Source organism: Hypanus sabinus, chromosome 7 (genome assembly GCF_030144855.1).
Source record: "Hypanus sabinus isolate sHypSab1 chromosome 7, sHypSab1.hap1, whole genome shotgun sequence".
NCBI classification, from domain to species: domain Eukaryota; kingdom Metazoa; phylum Chordata; class Chondrichthyes; order Myliobatiformes; family Dasyatidae; genus Hypanus; species Hypanus sabinus.
The window spans coordinates 163,826,761-163,849,869 of record NC_082712.1 but is presented as its reverse complement, the minus strand read 5'-3'; the positions used below and the strand labels follow the sequence as shown (position 1 = coordinate 163,849,869).

General features: G+C 40.1%; 1 protein-coding gene across 2 annotated transcripts in view; it reads left to right on the top strand.

The window, feature by feature from the left end:
* Positions 1-23,109, top strand: part of nav2a (neuron navigator 2a) — a 498,795-nt gene that overhangs the window by 439,338 nt on the left and 36,348 nt on the right. For both annotated transcript variants that reach the window (XM_059976038.1, XM_059976039.1), the window contains 3 exons: positions 15,122-15,205; positions 18,089-18,200; positions 20,074-20,222. In XM_059976038.1, coding sequence (XP_059832021.1) covers positions 15,122-15,205; positions 18,089-18,200; positions 20,074-20,222 — 345 coding nt within the window. The remainder of the gene's footprint in view (positions 1-15,121; positions 15,206-18,088; positions 18,201-20,073; positions 20,223-23,109) is intronic.

Below are 23,109 nucleotides of genomic sequence, written 5' to 3'. Positions count from 1 at the left end.
GACAGACCAAAAAGAAACATTACCTGCTGAGGAAAAAAGTGACAATTGGAACATGCTGCTCACCACTGAATCTGTTTTACTAGAAAGAATTGCTATTCATCTGCTTCCATAAGTCAAAGGGCAACTGCATCCGTCAGAGGTTAAGAAATTTGTGAATGATTTAGTATATCTGAATTAGCAGCTGTGCAAATATAATATTCCAGGTTTCGATTTCTGGCTTCCTCCACCATAGCTTCAGGAATTGTCTGTTCCCACCTGTGCTGGTGTTAAGTGAAGCCAAGCATGCTGCTTCACATCAAAAAAACCACCAATTACAGACATTTCGCATTGTGTTACAATTTAATTGGAATTGTCGTACTTTTAGAAATACTTGCTAACCTTTTCTTTTGTCTGCTATTTTGCAAACTGCCTCCATTTCTGACAAGATTAAAATAATTATTAGATTGTTTTGTCTAATGAGCAAGAAGTTAGTTCGATCCTTGGCCAAGTTTTAAAACTAATTAAGTTTATGTCTGTTATAGAAAGCTGACTTAGATACGAGGATAACAAAGGGTTTTCTCCCACGTCTCACAGATGTCAGAAAGCATCATGGAAGAATTCAATCCCCCTAAATTGCAGGGTTTTGTTTTCCTTCACAAAAGGCAAACTACAACCAAAATTGTGTAACTTAAAAGTTTCAAATTAATTTGGCTTTGTTCCACTAGTAGTTGAAATGGTGAGCCTGTTCATTTGCAAATAAGGGGAAGTCCTCTCATTTCCAGCTCTGAGGGACTGGCTGGAGATGCTGAAGTCTCATTGAAGTCCACACAATGGTTTTGTTTCACAACGGTTCTCTCTTGGTCTCTGTGTAACATTAGAAATATCTAATTAATTTGGTTTAATTCTAATAATGGTTGAAATGGTGAACTGCTTAATTAACAGACCATGGAAAGTTCTCTCAGCACCATGTCTGAGACACTGGTTAGAGGTTCCTCGTCGGCCGTCTCACAGGTCCAGTAACCTGAGTTCCCTCCTGCTGTCTGCTGTGCGTGCATGTTCTCCCTCTGACTGTGTGGCTTTCCCTGTGTCCTCTGGTTTTTTTCCCACATATCACAGATAATGTGGCTTGATCAATTAATTTGGCCAATGTAAATTGTTCTTGTTGTGTAGATGAATTAGAATCTGGGGGTAATTTAAGAGAATGTAGGGAGAATTAATTAGGATGTGTAAGATTGATGGAGATAGGTGCCGATGATCATCACAGACTCAATTGGGCTGAAGGGCTTGATTTTGTGCTGTGAACTTACATTGGCCAAATTCTTCAGTGCAACTGCTTAATGTTTTTTGTTCTTTCTTTCACTTGTGAATAAGGTCATAAATTTTTGTGTTTAACTGGGAAATGGCCTTAAATCCCCGGTGGTAAATTGTTAGCATAATGATTGATAGGTTTTAATTGCCAAGTTTAAATCATTGCTTTGCCAGCATCTGTGAAACTGTTTGTGTTACCAGAGAGGTTAGAGAGTGCTTCCTATCACCCGCATCCTGGTGCTGTTTATGTATATTTGATCCTCTGGGTTCTGCCTGAAGGAATTTGACAATGCCTGGTGCACTGTCTGTTTAAATCGGAACCTTTTTGTCTGTGTATGTTTTGATACAGAGGGGGGCTGGGTTGGGGTGCACCCACTAGGGAAGAGTTACAGAGAAGGAGGTTGTGAAATTTCAGCTCACCTGATTCCGAAGGGAGCCTGTCAGGAGAACAGAGCACTCCTGGATAGCTTGGAGGAGAGCAATCCGAGTGGGAGTTTTGTGAGTGAAGTTTTCAGTAACTTTAAGAAATCATTCCACAACGAGCGCTTCAGACTGAAGCTGAAACTCTTTGGTTAGACCTACTAGAGATGATGTTACAGGCAGCATGAAGTCTTTAGTACGATGTGCTTTCAGTTAACTCTTTGGCGCTAAGCTACCAGGTGGAACTGAAATGTCCTTCGTAAGCTCCGCTGGTAGCCCTGCCAGTATGCTGCCCTGGCCCAGCCTGAACCATTACCCCTCAGTGCACAGGAGGAACCCTCAGAAATCAGATCCCAGCAGCAGGCTCTATTATTGTGAACAGTACAACGGAAGTCACAGCCTTTCAGAAGAGCATCTAACTCTGTATTCATTTACAAAACTGAATGAGGTGGGACTGTTTATTTAACATGAACTGATTTGTCTATTGTCTGTGTACAGTACTGTTTTTTCAGAGTGAAATGCTGTCTGTTTGTTTCTTAATGAGGTAATTTATTATTTGCAAGAGTTGTTCAATAACCATGTAGATTGGTCTTTCATCGCGTTGGTTAAGTTTTCTGAAGGAAGGAATAAAAAGCCAATTGGTTAGGAGTGCTTTATAATAGTCGACTGCTGCTGTTTAGAATCTTCCCCAGAGATTCCTGGAAGAATCTTCAAGAGGTGTGATTTGTAACTGTTGCTTTAATGAAAACTGCACTTTGAGTAAATAAACAAATTCGGTAACATTATTTTGTGGTTTCAAGTACTGGGCAGTCAAAATTCTTGCAGCAACGAAGGATCAACAGTTCAGCACTGTGCCCCAGACTAAACAAGAAATTGTATTAGACCATAGAATTCCTAAGAGTGTTGCTGTAACGTAGCTTATTTAGCGATAAATCACTGTGAAAATGCTTTTATTTGACTTGTAGAGGAAGTAATTTCAAAAAGAATTCTGATGCATAGTCTTGAGGATAATAGTTTACATTATATATCAAACGCTAAAGCTAAAAGAGGGACAGATTAGCTGAGGAGGAACATTGATATGAATTCAGCAATATTATTGGGACTGCTTAAAGGAAGAGAAGGTGTCGCTTGCGACACTGAGGTAATGGCTGTCAGATGGATGTGTCCTAAAGAAACTGGGGGAAGGAGGGAGGCACAGGACAGAACAACACATGCAAAAGTGTTATTGGAATTGGTTTATTGTTGTCACATGTACGATACAGTCTTACATACTGTTCATAAGGATGAAAATCATTACACTGGCCAACGAAGTAGACCAAGGTAAAATAAAATGGTAACAATGCTGAATAACAGTTTTAAGGCATCATGGCAGCATGGAGGCTAGTGTAACACTATTACAGCACCATGGATCCGAGTTCACTTCCGCCACAGTCTGTAAGGAGTTTGCACGTTCTTCCCATGACCACATGGGTTTCCTCTGAGTGCTCCAGTTTCCTCCCACTTTCCAAAGACATATACAGTAGTTTAGTCGGTTAACTGTTGGTTAGATGGGTGTAATTGTGCGGTGTGGGTTTGTTGGGTCAAAAGGGCCTGTTCCTGTGCTGTATCTAAATAAAAGTGCAGAATAAAGGGTATAAGCTACTGAGGAAGTGCATTGTAGGTAAACAATAAAATGCAAGATGATAATGAGGTAGATTATGAAGTCAAGAGTCCATCTTATCATAGGAGAGCTCAGTTCAAGAGACTGATAACAACAGAATGTTGGGAGAACTCAGCAGATCAGTGCATCTATGGAGGGAGATGAACAGTCACTGTTTCAAGTTAAGATTGGGAAGGAAGAGGGCAGAAAGCAGACTGAAATGATGGGAGTAGGGGGAGGAGCGCAAGCTGACAGGAATAACTTCTGTTCTGGTACAAGGGCCATTAAAACGTGAATGGAGACATGCTACGATAACAATGCAAGAGTAGACACTTTCCCTCTGCTTCTGCGCTGCATATGGAATTTCCATTATCCAGGATAATACCTTTCCCAACCGTTAATGAGAGCAAGTTACCACAGAAATGAAGATCCATAGCTTACTTCCCAGTCCTTCTGGAAAGCAGTTTAACCTTCAAGCTAGCAAATAGATTACTCCCATAGACAGACACAGATGCCGTTGTATGAACCTGTTTAAAAAAAAACATATTAGTTGGTGACTGTATTTTAATTTGCATTAACTTCTGGTATACAGCATGATAAAAGTAATCGCTATTATTCTTTATACATGACTGGCAGAGGGACTGTTGAAGCTTCATGTCCCTCTCTTGATTTAACATCAAGTTTGGTTGATATTTCAGTGGATTATAGTGGGAGTGATATTTCTTATTTTGTTTTTGGAATGTGATTTGCAGGCATGCTTATTGCTATCCTTAATTATTCGAGAGAAGTAGGGGGTCACCTTCTTGAACTGCTGAAGTCTTTCTGATGATGATATTTTCACTAAACTGTTGGTTAAGGTGTTCAGGATTTGAGTTGGCAGTAATGGAGTAATGCTGATTAATCAGCAGATTGTGTTAGTTGGAGGGGATCTCGCCAGTGGTGGTGCTCCCATGCATTGGCTGCTCTTGTCCTTGTTGGTAATGATCATAAGTTTAGAAATTGCTGTCAATGAAACCTTGGTAAGTCCTGAAGGGTACTTTGTAAATGCAATGGACAGCTGTTTAAACAAGACTGCTGTTGTCATTAATATCTTTGTGCAACAGTGATCTCCTTTGTGGTTCACTGTTAGATCTTGAGTTGTTTTAGTCACCTTTATTCTCTGGAGAGTAGGAGAATGAGGAGAGATTTGATAGAGGTATAAGAAGTTATAAGCAGCGTAGACAAGGCAAATGCAAGCAAGCTTCCCATTGAGGTTGGGTGAGATTAGAACTAGAAGTCATGGGTTAAAGGTGAAAGATAAACTGCTTAAGGGGGAACTTCTTCACTCTGCGTGTTGAGAGTGTGTAACCAGCTGCCAACCGAAGTGATGGATTCAGGTTTGATTTCAACTTTTAAGAAAAGTTAGGATAAGTACATGGAAGGGATGAGTATGGAAGGCCGACTGCAGTGCGCTGAATTTTTGTGCAGTATGTATGATGCTAGCATGGTACCACCGTGCAATTCAGTTACTGACCGTGTGCAATCTGTGCAGATTGTTGATAACATCTCCTCCTCGCTGACAATCAACACTGGTGCACCTCAGGGGTGTGTGTTTAGTCCACTGCTCTACTCTCTCTGTACCCATGACTATGTGGCTAGGGATGGCTCAAATACTATGTATAAATTTGCTGATGATACAACTATTGTTGTTAGAATCTCAGTTGAAGATGAGGGGGCGTACAGGAACGAGATATGCCAACTAGTGGAATGGTAACACAGCAACAACCTTGCACTCAACGTCAGTAAGATGAAAGAGTTGATTGGAGATTTCAGGAAGGTTAAGATGAAGGATCACACACCTCATAGAGGGATCAGAAGTGGAGAGAGTGAACAGTTTCAAGTTTATGGGTGTCAAGATCTCTAAGGACCTAATCTGGTCCCAACATGTCGATGCAGTTATAAAGAAGGCTAGCCAGCAGCTATACATCATTAGGAGTTTGAAGAGATTTGGCATGTCAACAAATACACTCAAAAACTTCTATAGATGTTTATAGATGTATATATAGACTTCTATAGAGAGCATTCTGACTGGCTGCATCACTGTCTGGTATGGGAGTGGGGGGGGGGGCACTGCACAGGACTGAAAGAAGCTGCAGAGGGTTGTAAATTTGGTGGGCTGCATCTTGGATACTAGCCTACAAAGTACGCAGGACATCTTCAAGGAGCAGTGTCTCAAAAGGGCAGCATCCATTATTAAGGATCTCCAGCACCCAGGGCATGCCCTTTTCTTACTGTTACCAATGAGGTAGGAGGTACAAAATCCTGAAGGCACACACTCACCAATTCAGGAACAGCTTCTTTCCCATTGCCACCTGTTTCCTAAATGGCCATTGAACCCGTGAATAGTACCTCACTTCTTTAAATACATTATTTCTGTTCTTTTGCATGATTTTAATCTATTCAATATTTGTATACTGTAAACTTATTTATTTTTTTCTTCTTCTATATTATGTATTGCATTGAGCTGCTGCTGCTAAGTTAACAAATTTCATGTTGCATCCAGGTGATAATAAACCTGATTCTGAAAATGTTGACGTTTTGGCCCAACATCCTTCATCAGGAGTCCTGATGAAGTGTCTGGGTGTGAAACATCGATTGTTTATTCCCTCCCATAGCCTGATCTGTTGAGCTCCTTCCGTACATTGTGTGTGTTGCTCTGGATTTCCAGTATATGCAGTACCTCTTGTGTCATCAAATCATGGAACTGGCTGATACTGCTGCTTTCCTGTCAGCTTGCGTGTAAATTTATTTATTTTATTTCAGTTGGCATTGCAGCTTTCTCTTGTCACCTTGTGTCCTATCAACCACCTACGTTTTTCAGTCTTAAAATCTGCCATTTTCAGTTGGTTTCACTTGTTATTATGTCGGTCATTTATTTTCTCAAAATTTCCTTACTCTCCATAAAGCCAAAAAGAGTAAGTTATTGGCTTCCAACTGGAAAAAAAAACTCAACTATTAATCACACCCATTAGTAGAGCAACCCTTTGGACATTGAAAATGGCCTTAATGGAACAAAACCATAAGAAAATAAGACATCAATATCAGAGTTTCCTTCCCAGAGGAAACAATAAATTAAAATGCTTTTTTTAATAAACATATTCCTGTTTTATTGCTGCTTTTTATTTTGAAACATATTGATACTTGGAAGTGAAATGTCCTGTCCTTTTGTATTCAAAGTTACCCCGTCTGGTGCTGGCTGGTTCCTTGATGAAATGCTAGGATGATAGTCCCATTCAGCGAACTGTAGGAGTTGAATAGTTAATTATTTTACAAGGAGACAGTTTTGTGCATACCCAAAGCCCATATTCTATGCCTGCTGAAAATCAATGGATATTTTAAAATATGTTGTTTGTCTTTTTCAGTGCCTGATAACTATGTGTTTTCTTTATGGAGTTCAACCATATCAATGCTTATCGGCATGTTTAATCCACAGATCTTTCTCTCTGTTTGTCAAAATAACAGCATCTCTCGCCCATAAAAGATAGAGGAGGTTTGATAGATATCAGGACAGACACAGTGATGATTTGTTTGACACACAGCAGCCTCGCTAATCCTATTCATGTTTTTCTGTGCTAGTTGTTTTATTTTTTATGTTCAACAGACATGCTGGTCCACCAGAATTATTCACGCAATCAAATCTGTGTTTGGAAGCATAATCAGAGCACTGAACCAAGAGTTCTTCATGTTGCACGGTAGCTGAACTGGAAATTGATTAATATAAAGACTGTGCAAATTGCATCAGCAATACTGATGAGCAGACATAAAATCAAAGTTGTACCAGCAATGAGGGATTGCACAGCAGCTTCCAAATCTGAACTGATATTAAGTCTGTATAAGAAGTCTCTCTCCATGTTCTAAAGGCACCCCCATCATTTTCAAGGGCAAGATAAGAACAATGCCTACGTGGTTTTGAACCCACTTGCTGTATAAGTCACGTCTGAATTTTTGTCGTGTTCACGCAAATTGTGTTTACCTCTCCGCACATGTGGCTACCTTCAGGATATGCATAAATCATGTTGGAACAGTGTGCAACCTGTCTTGGACTGTAGATAATGTACTACCTTGAAGAAGGGTATTTAGCTCATTGAGCCTGTGCTAGTCAGAAACCATTGTGGCACACGAGAGAAATGAGGCAGCACAGCAGTGCAGCAGTTAGCATGATGCTTTATAGGCCCGGCCACACAGGTTCAGTTCCCACCTCTGCCTGTAAGGAGTTTGTACGCTCTTCCTATGATTGCATGGGTTTCATCAGAAAGCCCCGGTTCCCTCTCACCTTCCAAAGACATATAACTTAGCAGGTTAGTTGGTGTCGTGGGTGTGATTGGGTGGCGCGGGCTGGAAGGCCTGTTACTGTGCTGTATCTCTACATAAATAAAATACCTTTACAGCCATTGATTTCCAAACCCTACCACTCTCTGGATGAAAGAAGCATATTCCTATCTTCCCTCTCATCCTTCTACCACTTACTTTGAATGGCCCTAGTTTATAACTTCTCAGCTGAGAGAAATAGGTCACTCTAATTTACTCAGTCTAGGCATTATATCTGCTAACTGGACCTTGTCAGAAATCACGTAGACTAGAATACTGCTCTCCGTGACTTACTCAAAAAAATCATTCCACGCAGTGATGATATAAAGTGTAGAATGGGATGGAAAGTTGCCTTGTTTCTCACAATCAAAGTTTCAACGTTTCTAAGTTTCAAAGCATATTTATTCTCAAAATAAATTATACAACCCTGAGATTTGTTAACTTACAGGCAGCCACGAAGCAAGAAACCGGAAAGGACCCGATAAAATAAAGTAAAACCAACACCTGGTGCTCAGAGAAAGGGGGAAAAAAAAACAAATCATGCGAACGATAAAAGCCAGCAACAACATTCTGAACCAAAATGAGCCCTAAAATCCAAACCCTAGAGCAGCGCGGAGTTGGCCCGAAGCCTTGGTCTCAGTCAGCGGGCACGGAGCGCAGCAGCTGGGATGGTCTTCATAGCCTCAGCGCCGTGGATTGAAAAGATCAAAAGCTGATCATTGTTAGAATGTTCAAGTTCTCATTTTATGAATTGATAGTTCTCCAGTTGTCATGTTGATACATTCTAAAAATGCAGATGTGTATCTTCAAGAAATTAAATTTAAAAATAGCACTGGCACGGAGACAGTATTGTCGGGTGGATCAAAATTGAAAACAATTGATAAAGAATTAACACTAATCAGATAATGGTTATAAAACAATTGTTGAATCACGAATTGAAAATGACATGTGGGTCTTAGTCTCTCATTTTCTCATATAATTCTGAATCTTGCAGATTAATACAGGACCTCTGACCTGAGGCATTCTGCTTCCCTCTCCACAGATGCTGCCTGCCTTGTTGATAGTTTACAGTATTTTCTTCTTTTATTTCAGATCTCACTGAGTAAAATGGCTTAGCCAAGCAGAGGAGAGTGTTCTGTGATGTGGCACTAAACATATTAAAAGATCTCTCTTAAATAATTTTAGAATGTGAGATCGTGCATCCAGCCCTGCACTGCTTATGACATCTGGCCTCTCCCTCAATCAGCCTCAGGCACTGGATGAGTCACATCAAACCGTGTTTATTATCATGTGTACGAGTACTGTGAGGTTCAGAAACACTGATATGAGATAATTCATCCAATCCCATACCTTGTACTATTTGTTGCACTTTCAGTGTCAAATACTGGATAAGTTTGCAAATCTCGCTTGTGAATACTCTACCTTCCTCAAAATTGTTATCTTCTGTTAGAAGTGTGCTAAATGAGAGGTCAAGACTGGGAGCAGACCTTTGTCTTTGGAGAAGAAATATAGAGTTTTAGAGCACTTTGACCCATCTAGTCCATGCCAACATAATCTTCTGCGTAGTCCCACCTGGACCAAATCTCTCCAACCCCCTTCCATCTATGTACCTATCCAAACTTAAGTATTACAAATGAACCTGCATTTACCACTTCCACTGATAGCTCATTCCACACTCACCCCACCCTCTTTGAGTGAAGGTGGCCGATGATTAGAGCTTGTCTGAGGCCCAAAGGAATGTGAATGTACCTAAGACTGGAAGCTTAGGGTCACAACTTGGAGATTTTGGTAAAGGTTGGCATCCATATTTTAATTGTGGAATCAGAAGCATTGAAGATAACCTGCCAATGTATTTATTGAGAGGACTTTTGCAAAGTACATTTCTAAGCATAATGACATTGAATGATAAATCCATTGAGAGTATATGCTATTCAATTAATGGATCACTAGCCTTTAGGAACAAATTTAGGAAAAGGCAGCGTCCATCATTGAGGACAGCTACCACCCAGGACATGTCCTCTTCTCATTGTTGCTGTCAGGAAGGACGTACAGAAGCCTGAAGGCACCCACTCAGCGATTCAGGAACAGCTTCTTCCCCTCTGCCATCCGATTTCTAAATGGACATTGAACCCCTGAACACGACCACATTACTTTTTTTTTATTTCTGTTTTTTTATTGCACTACTTATTTTAACTTAACTATTTAATAGACACATTTATATATATATATTTTTTTACTGTAATTCAATTTTTTCCTCTAATTTATTTATCATGTATTTTGTTATATACTGCTGCCTTAAAGTTTACAAATGTCACAACATATGCCAGTGATATTAAACTGATTCTGAATCTTTTTATTTATTAATTAAATTTTTAGAAAATTACAAAGAATAAATGTAACAATAGAATAGTAAGAAAGAGAAAAAAATAATATTAACCCTCCCCCCTGTAACCCTTGTCTAAAGAAAGAAAAAAAAGAAAGAAAGAAGAGAAAGATTGCCTGGATATCGGAGGATCCCCACATGCTCCATGGAGTTCAAAATAATTTTAATATTTATTTTTACTTTCCCCAATTACTTTATAATTTTATCTTCAAAGGACCTATGTATTTAATCCTATCTTTTGTGGGTATGGGAGCCAAATTTTCAAAAATATATCATTCATTTCTTAGATTGTATGTAATTTTTTCAAGTGGAATACAACTATATATTTCATTATTCCAACGATCCATAGTTAAATATAAATCAGATTTCCAAGTAACTGTGATAACTTTTTTGGCTACTGCCAATGCAATTTTTATAATTTTTTTCTGATACTTATTCAATTTAAGTTTCGGTATTGTCCCTTCAATGTCTCCTAATAAAAGTAATATTGGACTATGTGGGAGTTGTACTCCAGTAATTTATTCCAATAAAAGTCTTAGATTTATCCAAAATGATTGAATTTTAAAACAAGACCAAGCAGAATGTAAAAAAGTACCAATTTCTTGATTACATCGAAAACATTGGTCAGGCATATTTGAATTTAATCTATTTATTTTCTGTGGTGTTATATATAATTGATGTAAAACTGATTCTGAATCTGAGCCAGAATTGTCTGCCACCCACCCTTCCCTCCATGACATTTCTAAACAGAGTGTACAACAGAAGTCTAGAAAATGCTGAGTTTCTTTGTTCCATGTCCCCCCTCTAAAAATGTGTCTATTGCGGAGAAGGTGTAAGGAATATGGGAAATGGTACTGGTGTGGAATTGCATCAGCCAAATTTGGAGTTTTGTTTGATCTGGCCTTACAGTCTTTACAATCATTGTGATGTTATCTGGACCTGCACGTTTGAAGTGAAGGATGTCTCAGATTTTCTCAGCTTGTCTGCGACCACCTAGGGTGGCAGATTGTTGATAACTGCACTGTTCCATTCTCTTTGTTTCAGTTGCTGGCTGTCCCAAAATATTCAAAGAGAATTCCTGTGGGCACTTAAATATTCCACTCTGGGCTGTCAAAACTGTCAGAAACAAGAATATTTCTAATTTTTTTCCTGACATTTGAAACATTCAAGAGCTATTAAAAGCTCTTAAATCTATTCAAATAGTAAAAAAGCTTCAAACTGTATTTAAAAAAAATTATTTATATATGAAAATTACAAACACTTAATGTAATCCCACCCAGCCATTCTCCTCAATTGAAGTCAATAGAAATCTTCTCCAGCAGGTCTGACCCAACACTTGTTCCAGTGGATTCATCACTGTAAGAGGTGATGAAACTATGAAACATTGCACACTCTTGTTGAACTTCACTGTCAGATTTGTGAAAAATAGAAGGAATTTAGAACTCACGATTTTCATGGAAAGCTGGAAGTTGCCGTCAGTTCCTTGTATAACTGCAGATATTTCCCCTGGGCCAATGTTTCTTTCTGGCACCAATAAACACACAAGAGGAGTACACTGTTTTCACAGAATCCTACATTAAAATGTTTAATTTTGTCATGTGCTCCCTGTGAAGGTGAACATTTATGGGTGGCATAGTAGCGTAGGGGTTAATGTAATGCTTTACAGTGCCAGCGATTGGAAGATTGGCATTTAATTCCTGCTGTTGTGTGTAAAGAGTTTGTACATTCTTCCTATGCCTGCTTGGTTCCCTCCTGGTACTCCTTCCCTCCCATGTTGTCCAAAAAGATGCAGAGGTTAGGGTTAGTAGGTTGTGAGCATGCTATTTTGGCATTGGAAGCACGGCGATACCTGCGGCCTACCCCTGTGTTGATCTTTGACGTAAAAGCAACGCAATTTCACTGCTTGCTCCGATGTTCGGATGTAAATGTGACAAAGAAAGCTAATCTTTAAAAATCTTAAACCTATTCAGAGCAGAATAACAACTGGAGAGCTAAGTTAGCACTGGTTTTCACTGTGTGGGAGGTCTCATAATCTCCCCATATTGCACAATTCAGACTAATTTGGTGACACGTTGTTTTGATTCAGTTAGATTCCTGCATTGTCATGCAAAATAATCTTATTATTTTATCACAACCAATAAAGAAAACAAGTTGTAATATTAAAAACACGAGTGTTTGTAGATGCTAGAAGTCCAAAGCAACACACAGGAAACGCTGGAGAAATTGATCAGGCAGTATCTATAGAAATGAATAAACAATCGAAGTTTCAGGCCAAGACCATTCTTCAGGACTGGAAAGGAAGGAGGAAGACACCAGAATAAAAAGACGGGGGGGGGGGGCAGGGAAGGAGGATATTATTAATTTCATTTATCATGTGCACATTGAAAAAGACAGTGAAATGTATCTCAATAACCACCACAATTTGAGGGTATGTTGGTGGAGGGGCACATGTGTCTTCATGTTTCCAGCAGCAACAAATCACGCCCACAACTTACTAATCCCTTCTGACCCATATGTCTGTGGAATATAGGAGGAAACCAAAGCACCCAGAGGAAACCCATGTGGCCACAGGTGGTATGAACATACCACTTACAGATACTGGCACAATTGAATCCTGATCATTGGCGCAGTGACGTATCAGGCTAACCATTACTCTGCTGTGCCACTCCGATAGCCTGACAATGATCAATGGCCCTTCCCACCCCAGTCCTTCTCTCTTCTTTCCCCATCCATTGGGCAGACAATCCAAAAGCTTGAGAAAAGGTACCACGAGGCCCAAAGACAGCTTGATAATGTTTGATAGCGATCAGGCTATTTCCATTTTCATATTCTCGAGGCTTATCCTTTAACCCTTTGCTCCTTTCGCCTGTATGCTTAGCACGGGTGATCATAGATGAATTTTTTTCACTCTATATTTCTGAATCTCTTATTGGTTGTTGTTAAAAACTTTCATCATTTGAAAGCAAGGAAATGATGTAACATGTTAATGCCTGTTCTGTTACCGAGTGAACTGAGTTTTAGAGAGTAGCTGTAATCTACATAGGAATTATAAAACTTCACTGACATGTGCCAATTGCAAAGCAGCAGTTGAATTAATGGGAATACGGAACTAATACCTGGCAATGTTAAATCATTTTCCTGAATTAAAGTTCACACTTGTTTTTTTTTTGAACTTGGATCTCTCAGTTTGATTACCTTCCAGCTTACATTTTATCTATTAAATTCAGAGTAAATTTATTACTGAAGTACATATCCTTTACAGTATGTCACCATACACTAACCTGAGGTTCACTTCCTTGCGGACCTCCACAGTAGATGCAAAGAAGTACAATGGAATCAATGAAAAATTGCACATGAAGATGAAAAAGATGACATTGTGCAAATACGAAAAGAAAAAAATAATAAATAATATTGAGAACTTGAGTTTAGAGTCTTTGAAACTGAGTGCATAGATTGTGGAATCAGTTTTGTGTTGAAGTAAGTGAAACTATCTACTCCGGTTCAAGAACCTTATGTTTGAGGGGTAATAACTATTCCTGAACCTGGTGGAGTGGGATCTTCTTCCTAACTGCAGCAGTGAGGAGAAAGCATGGCCTAGATGGTGCGGTCCTTCATGATGGATGTTCTGATAGTGCCCCCTGTAGGTGTGCTTAATGGTTGGACGGGCTTTGCCTATGATGGACTAGGCTGTATCCATTCATTAACTTTTGTCGGCTTTTCCATTCAAGGGCATTGGCTTTTCCAGACTAGACCATCATTAAACCAGTCAGTATATGCTCCTGTGAGTCTGTAGAGATCAAATACTGTATTCGATGCTCAGTATGGCTTCTTGTGTATCGGTGAAACCCGACGTAGATTGAGACACCGCGTTGCCAAGCATCTACGCTCCATCTGCCAGAGCAAGCGGGAGCTCCTAGTGGCCACCCATTTTAATTCCACTTCCCATTACTTTTCCAAAACGTCCATCCGTGGGCACCTCCACTGTCGGGATAAGGCCACACTTCAGTTGGAGGAATACCACCTTATGTTCCGTTTGGGTAGCCTCCAACCTGATGGCATGAACATCGATTTCTCAAACTTACAGTAATGCCTTAATGCCTCCCCCCCCCACCACCTTCACCATTTCCCATCCCCTTGTCCCTCTCTCAAGTTATCTCCATGCCTGCCCATTGCCTCCCTTTGGTGCTCCTCACCCCGCCTTTCTTCTTTCTCCCCTGGCCTTCTGTCTCTTTCACCAATCAACTTCCTAGCTCTTTGTTTCATCCCTCCCTCTCCAAGTTTCACCTATCGCCAGGCATTTCTCTCTCCCCTCCCCCCCGCACCTTTCAAATCTACTCCTTGGCTATGTTTCTCCAGTTCTCCCAAAGAATTTCGGCCCGAAACATCAACTGTACTTTTTTTTTCCATAGCTGCTGCCCGGCCTGCTGAGTTCTTCCAGCATTTTGTGTGTGTTACTCAGATTTCCAGCATCTGCAGATTTCCTCGTGTTTAGGATATGCTCCACTGTGTTTGTCAAAATATTTACAAAATTGGAAAAATGCATTTAAAGTAATAATTATAGTTCCTAGATATCAAGTGATGTTTTGAAAATGATATCCAGTCTGTGCCATTTCAGTTTCTAGACATAGATTAGTGTTTTAACAATTTAAAAAAGACAGTTAAATTCCCTTGATTTCAAGTTAAGGATGACTATCTTTTTATTCAGTCAGGCAGTGTGTCTTAATGAACAGACAGAGGAATCTCTGCTGTGTTTATGAATCATGTAATTCCCATGTTAGTGGTTGGTATTCATTCCATGCATGTGGATAAGCACTAAGAACAAGAAACATCAAACGAGTCACCTGATGGTCTTCAGCCAACTGATCGGGCTGTTGATTGAAAAGATGGTGTACGGATTTTCTGATTCTATTAAATAATGAGATGTTGAATTATTGAACCCATAATTTGCACAATATTTAAGTGCAAATATTGAATTCATTGGAACAGAGCTGGAGAATGGTCTATGCCCTGATTTATCAGACATTGTATGTGCTTTTTCCACACAGGCTCACCTTGTAGCAGCCTTTGAGCAAAGCTTAGCAAATATGACGGGAAGGTTGCAGAGCTTGACGATGACAGCTGAACAGAAGGTGAGTAGTTTCCATTTGCTTTGTTACTAATGCTGCTGTATATTGGGCTACAGTGAGAAGTGTATGGTCCTGGAATGGTTACAGTAATGGAGCCATGAGTTTGACTCTCAACATGGCAGCTAGGCTGTGTAGATTCAAGTAGTAAAAAGTAATAAGGCTATTATCAGTAGAAGGAAGCATGAAACTACTAACACAATGGGTGACACAGAAGTGTAGTGGCTAGCATAAAGCCTTACAGAACCAGCAACCCAGGTTCAATTCCCGCCGCTCTCTGTAAGGACTTTGTACATCCTCCCCATGACTGCATAGGTTTCCTCTCTCAGTCGTACCAGCTGGTAGGTTAATTGGGCAAACTACCGTAAATTCCGGACTATAAGCCGCTACTTTTTTCCCACGCTTTGAACACTGCGGCCTATACTACGGTGCGGCTAATGCATGTTTTTTTTTCATGCCGCCAAAAACATTTTGCGTCGTAACAGTAGACCAATAAAATTGATGAGTAGTTCACAGAGGTCCAATGAAATTGTAAGATAAATCAAGCGCACTTTCACAATTAAATTATTGTAATTCAGTCATTTGTACTCACCCTCATCATCATGGAAAACACTCGAAGAAAAGCATATGATGCAGCTTTTAAGTTAAAGGCGATCGATCTGGCGGTTGAAGAAGGAAATCGAGCTGCTGCACATAATCTTGGCATAAATGAATCGATGGTGAGACGGTGGAAACGCCAGTGTGAAGAACTGAGTCAATGCAAAAAGATGACAAAAGCTTTCAGAGGTAATCATAGCAGATGGCCCGAACTTGAAAACTTTCTTGAAGACTGGGTTAACACACAGAGAGCAGGCGGCCGCGGTGTTTCCACCGTGCAGATCAGACTGAAGGCTAAAGCAATCGCCACCAAAATGAAAATCGAAGATTTTAGAGGTGGGCCATCGTGGTGTTTTAGATTTATGAGACGAAAAGGCCTGTCCGTCAGGGTACGCACGACTCTGTGTCAGCAGCTCCCTCCCAACCACGAGGAAAAACTTGCTAACTTCCGCACATTCACTCAAACAAAGATAGCGGAGAATTCCATCGGGCCAGATAAATATGGATGAAGTACCTTTGACGTTTGACCTGCCTCTCACTTGGACTGTTAATAAAAAGGTGACTCGTCCATCACACTGAAAACAAGTGGCCATGAGAGAACGCATTTTACTTGTGTTCTGAGCTGCACAGCATCCGGACTAAAGCTTCCACCGATGGTGATTTTTTAAGCGGCTGACAATGAAAGTTCAGTGAAAGCTGCCATCAAGAGTACAAACTCAATTCCAGCTGTGATTCCTGGGGGCACCACGAAGTATTTGCAGCCACTGGACATCAGCGTGAACCGGGCATTTAAAGTGGCGCTGCGCGTTGAGTGGGAGGCTTGGATGACGAGCAGCGAGAAATCCTTTACCAAAACAGGACGCATGCGAAGAGCATCTTTAACTCAAGTCTGCCAGTGGATCCTAAATGCGTGGAGCTGTGTCACAACATCCACCATCACCAGCTGGTTTCGAAAGGCTGGACTGCTGCGTGATGAAGAGGACCGCGTGCGCTCAAGTGAGAGCGACAACGAAGAGACTGAAGTGAGTGATGAGATCCTGAGGTTTTATTCAATTTGGACACTGAAGAAGAGGACTTTGATGGTTTTAGTGCGCAGGAGGAAGATGAAGAAGGCGATCAATAACTTTTCCTGGTAGGCTGCAGTATATATATTTTTTTTTACCAGTCGTTGGGAGATATTGGAATGTTGTTCGTGCACTGTTCAGTAAAAAAGTATATGCAACATAATTTGTGTGTTACTGATACGTATGTATATTTAAAAGTAGCTGTGTTACAGGCACTGTTCGAAAAAAAGCATTTGCAATATGTATTTGTTTATGTTACCATACGGATTTAATTAAAAGTTAAAAAATCCTCACGTGTAGTATCTTTCTGTGTAAATATCTCATATTACAACGTGGGACACCCGCGGCTTAAAATCCGGTGCGGCTTGTACAAGTACAAAATTGATTTTCTTTCTAAAATTAGAGAGTGCGGCTTTTAATCAGGTGCGCTCTATAGTCCGGAATCTACGGTAAATTGTCTTGTCATTAGGCTAGGGTTAAATTGGGGATTGCAGGGCGACACAGCTCGAAGGGCCTACTACTCTGTGCTATATCTCAATAAATAAGTGCTGGAGGAACTCAGCAGGTCAGGCAGCATCAATGGAGAGAAACAAACAACAGTTTGGACTGAGAAACAAATAGAAAGCTATAACGAGCCATGTGAATAATTAATTTCCTGAAGGGAAGGAAATCTGCTCTCCTTATCCAGCTTGACTTAGATGAGACTCCAGTCCTATCAACCTGGTTAGTTTTTAATTTGTTCCGCAGTTCAGCAGCAATCAGTGATGCACAGTAAATGGCAGCATTTTCTGAGATGTCCCGTAATCCCTGAACAAGTGCATAAAAAGCTTTGGTCAGCTTTTGGGCAAAAGGGAGGTTGTTGGAACAAGTAAATCAAGATTACACTGGGAAATGATGGAACTTTCAGAAGATAAAAAGAATTTTCGTTTTTGTTGTCCTGTAGATGTTTATTTGTTGATAAGCAGCATTTTAGTATTTGCCAACAAATGCACACAAAATGCTGGAGGAACTCAGCAGGAACTCAGTAAACAGTTGATGTTTCAGGCCAAGACCCTTCATCATGGGTCCTGCTGAAGGGTCTCAGCCTGAAACGTCGACTGTACTCTTTTCCATAGATGCTGTCTAGACTGCTGAGTTGCTCCAGCATTTTGTAGGTGTGTTGCTCGGGTTTCCAGCAGCTGCAGATTTTCTCTTGTTTTTAATATTTGCCATTTTTTATAATATTTAGGATTCTGAACTTAATGAATTGCGAAAGACCATTGAACTGCTCAAGAAGCAAAATGCTGCAGCCCAGGCAGCTATAAACGGAGTCATCAACACACCTGAGCTCTCCTGTAAAGGTAGAGTTTCTCAAACATGATTCTCATATCTGCAACTGCTATTCTTATCATAATTTTTTTTGAGTCACTTATTCAATTACATTTTTATTCCTAAACATAGATAAGAACTAATGAAACCATTAGCTGACTAATACTGGCTAAATGATAGTTCACCTGTGTTATGTTTTAGGGTGAGGCCTCTTTCTTTGGTTTATTGATTATTGTCACTCACAATATGTCACTCAGAAGCTCTGTGCTTTTCTTCAATATTAGCTTCCAATGATATTTGCACATGAAGGCATTTGTTGGGTTTGCTATCACTAACTCGAAATAACATGTATCTCCTTTTTAAATGCCTGGTCCCTCCATGTCTTAGAGATATAACCTAAGGTTTCCTTTTGCAGAAAGCAGCTTGTCCATGAACCTCAACTTACAAATACCTTGGTGTCATACAAGTTCAAAGTAAAATTTATTATCAGAGTACATACATGTCACCACATACAACTCTGAGATTCTTTTTCCTGTGGGCATACTCCGCAAATCTATAGAATAGTAACTGTAAACAGGATCAATGAAAGAGCAAGAGGAAAGAAGACAACAAACTTATGAAATGCAACTATAAGGAAATAGCAATAAATAATGAGAGCATGAAATAACAAGATAAGGAGAGATAAAAGGACTTGTTAAAAATTAACTCGAAATTACATCTCAGTCAACAACAATTGTGTCGACCTGCACCAGAAGGTACCTCAGAGATGCATCCTTACTGTCATATCTGTGTGGCTTGGTACAGCTTAAATAGCATCTATATATCTGCCAGCTGTGGTTGGCAGAATCTCAGAAGGCAATGAGGAGGCACAGAGGAGTGAGATACACACAAAATGCTAGAGGAATTCAGCAGACCAGGCAGCTCTATGGAAAAGAGTAAACAGTCAACATTTTGGGAGGAGACCCTTCTTCAGGACCTGATGACCTGGTGTCCTAAGGAAGGGTGTTGGCTTGAAGGGTATTTACTCTTTTCCATAGATACAGCCTGTTTGTGTTGTTCAGATTTCCAGCATCTGCAGATTTTCTCAAGGACTGAGATAGTTAGGCTGGTTGGGTGGTTCCGACAATAACCATATAGTCAACTTCTGCAAGACCAAGGAATTGATGGTGGATTTCAGGAAGGGGGAGTGAAGAGAACACGCACCAGTCCCTATTGAGGGGTCAGTAATAGGAAGGGTGAGAAGCTTCAAGTTCCTGGGCATCAACATCTCAGAGGATCCATCCTGGGACAAAACATCAATACAATCACAAAGAAGGCACATCAGCAGCTAAACCTCATTAGGAGTTTGAGGAGATTTGGTATATTACCAAATATACCAATTGGTATATTATCTAGAAAATTTGTGTAGGTGATCTATAGTGGAGTGGATTCTGACTGGTTGCATCACCATTGGTGAGACCCCAAGACGCAGGATCGAAAGGGACTACAGAGCTTGTGGATTCAACCCAGCTCCATTACGGGCACAACCTCCCCATCATCAAGGACATCTTGAAAAGGCGGTGCCTCAAAATGGCGGCATCCATCATTAGGAACATTCACCATCCCAGACATGCCCTCTTCTTATTGCTATAGTCAGAGAGGAGGCCTGAAGAACCACACTCAACATTTTTGAAACAACTTATTCCCCTCTGCCATCAGATTTTTGAACACTTCATAAACATTACCTCATTATTCTTTAACTGCACCATTTACTTATTTGTGTTTTGTAACTTCTTATAATTCTTGCACTTTACTGCTGCCACAAAATAACACTTTTCACGACATTACGTCAGTGATAATAAACCTGATTCTGCTTCAAAGCAATTACGTGGAGCAAGTTCTAATGTCACTGCAACTTCTTCACAGCAGGAAATGGTTCGACACAGTCAGCAGACCTAAGAATCCGTCGCCAGCATTCATCAGATAGTGTGTCCAGCATTAACAGTGCCACCAGTCATTCCAGTGTGGGCAGCAGTGCAGAGGTCGACTCCAAGAAAAAGAAGAAGAAGAACTGGGTAAATTTAAGCATCTTAAGTTTTATGTTTAAGCCAGGTTTCAGCCCATAGTGCTCTGCATGTGCCTTGGGGCAGAACTGGAAATTGGAAGTATCTTGAATTCATATCTAAGACAAAATGACCCCAGAGTGTAACATAAAAGTTATTATAATTGTGACGTCCAACTAAAAGTTATGATTTTGTTGGTTCATAATTGAAAGTTGTTACATTTTCCATTCAGATTGTGCTGCAGGAGGGATTTTCCTCAGTGTAACCGTCTTATTTTTCAGTCAGGATAAAAACGGCTTTCTCACTTGGTGCCGCATTAGTGGCATTAAGCTGTCTTGTTCTTGACTACTGATTGATGAACTGAGACAGAGGCACGATTAGCGAAAGGGAGAAGACCAGTTATTACATGTGTGGGGCATTGCCGTTTTCAGGCATGATGGATCCTGATTGCCTTCATTGAAGCTGAATCACCATGATCTGCTGAAAATTGTGTAACGCTAACTGATTGTGAACTGCAAAATAATCCATAGTTCCCTGCACCCACATGGCTGGCTTGTGAATGCATTTTGCTCATTGAGTTTGTGAATTGCTACGGGCTGTTAAACTATTTTAATTTGATTTCAAAGTAGAAAATGTTGGAAAGAATCATGAGGTCAGATATCATTCTAGAGAAAGTGAAACAGAGTTAATGTTTCAGATTGAAAACCATGTGAAAGTTGAAAGTCTGAGGTTAAGAGTTCTTGTCCAGAAACTTTCAAAGAGATGATGTCTGCACTGTGAAGTGTTTCAAACATTTTCTACTTTATGTAAGATTTCCAGCATGTTCTACTTTTTGATTATCACTTTGCTTTGCTCATTGCAGTAATTCTATGCAATTTATCCCCATATTGGTCAAAAAAGTTGTGGCTTTAATTTTCAACCTTTTGAGTGTATCAGGTTCCCCACCCTTGGAGAGATGTGTTTATACTCTGATTTTGCAGCACCTTATTCTGGTTATCAGTGGGGGTTGGCCTGTGTGTGCTTTTGCTTCATATGTGTAACGGACCCTATTCAATTCAGTAATGGGTAGAAATTCTGCATGTAAGAGAGGTTATGGTAAAGTGGCCAGTTATACACAAAGTAGAAGATAATGCGCAAGAATCCATTCTGGCTGTACAATTAGCAGTTAAATTGAGTGCTCATCCCTTATTATCTATAAACAACTCCCTTTCGCATTTAGAGACCTTTGTAGAACTTTGTCCCAAGTCCTGATTATATCTTAGCTATTTAGTCTGCAGCTGAAACTTCAAATGGCAGATGTGACTTCAGCTCTTTGACTCAGTAGTTTAGCTGTAAGAAAAGATACATTGTTGTCTGACCTGTTTAGGGCAGGTCAGGCCTGTGTGTAAACATAAACGCTTTCAATAACTAACATATAACTTATAGTTGTCAGTAACATTACTTTGATGTTTGTAATTTAAGAATCATTCTAATCTTCTGGAAGAGTAGCTCTGACCAATTGAAATAATGGTCAAGATCCATGATTTTATTTCAAATAGCAAATCACATATTCATTTGCTTCCCATACAATTGGTTTACAACTGAGAGCTGCCCTTTCATCTTTACTGTGAAGAAATGCCAAAAATAAAAGATCTCAAATTTTCACCGCAGCATGGAAATCCGATATTCTACTGGTCTGGCTTGCTTTATCGTGAAGAGCCACCCTTACCATTGGCATTTCTTTACCAAATACTCTTACTTCGTTCAAAATTAAAATCAGTTTGTTGTTTTCTCTTCTCTCTCCTCGTGCTTGCACATTCACGGCAGGTATATGAGGTAAGTATAACCTCGTGCTTGCACATCACCTTAAACCTAATTTGGCACAATATACCCTTGTCATCAACACATAAATCAGGAAACAGTTAAATAGAAAGGGTTCACTCATCCGTCTCGTGATCCTATTCTACTTTGCTGTGGAGCATGTCTTAATTATAATGTGATGATTTCACACAAGTATTTTGCATTTGTTGCTTTGGAAATATTAAGGGGGTTGCAATACCCCTTGGGATGCAATATATTTCTTATCCCAGCTGCAATGTAGCGTTATGGTGAGATACCAGAGCAAGGAGTTATTTCTTGTCAAGCAGGAAACCAGAAAGAAGAATTGGCAGTCAGGTACTCTTGAAAAGGGAGGAAGTAGATTTCCATTGGCATTGTAGCTGGCTCTCTTGTTGGCATCCAGGGGTCCAGTTAACATGAAGTGCATTAAGCGATGGGAACAAAGCTGAAAGTGGGCTTCTGGCTGTTGCTGCAAAGAAATTCCTAGCACCCTGATGACTTTGGTGAAGCATGGGATATATCATTGGTTGAAAACCTACTAGTTTAAATCCTCACAGCATTTTATAATAATAGTAATAATAATAAGCAATAAGTGTTTTGTCGCTCTGATAAGGATAATAAAATCAGTGAAATGGTAGTACTTATAAAGAGGAAGCTACTTGGAGAGGGAGCAGAGGTACGCTGTTGCGCCAGTGGTTGGCTGCAAGGTGTTCTGTTATATCTACATTTTGGGATGAACCATCGGACTGAAGCAGGTGGCCACGCGTGAACTGATCCCTGGGGACAAGTAGAATGTCCATGGATAATGGGGATGAGAGAAATGTCCATGCATTGTCTTCGTTACAGCTCTGAATTACCAGCCTCCGAACTGTGAATTCCCTCAGCCTTCTCAATGTTTATGTTTGCCAATATGTGGCATTAGGAGAAGTACAACTCCTGTGAGATGAATCCACATTCATTCTGTTGGATGATGGAGCTTATGCATAACTGCAAAATTGTTCCATTCAAGGGTCTCAGAAGTAAGTTATTAAGATCTAGTTTGCCTCTTAGGAGTTGTGAACAACGTGTCAACTTTCCACCC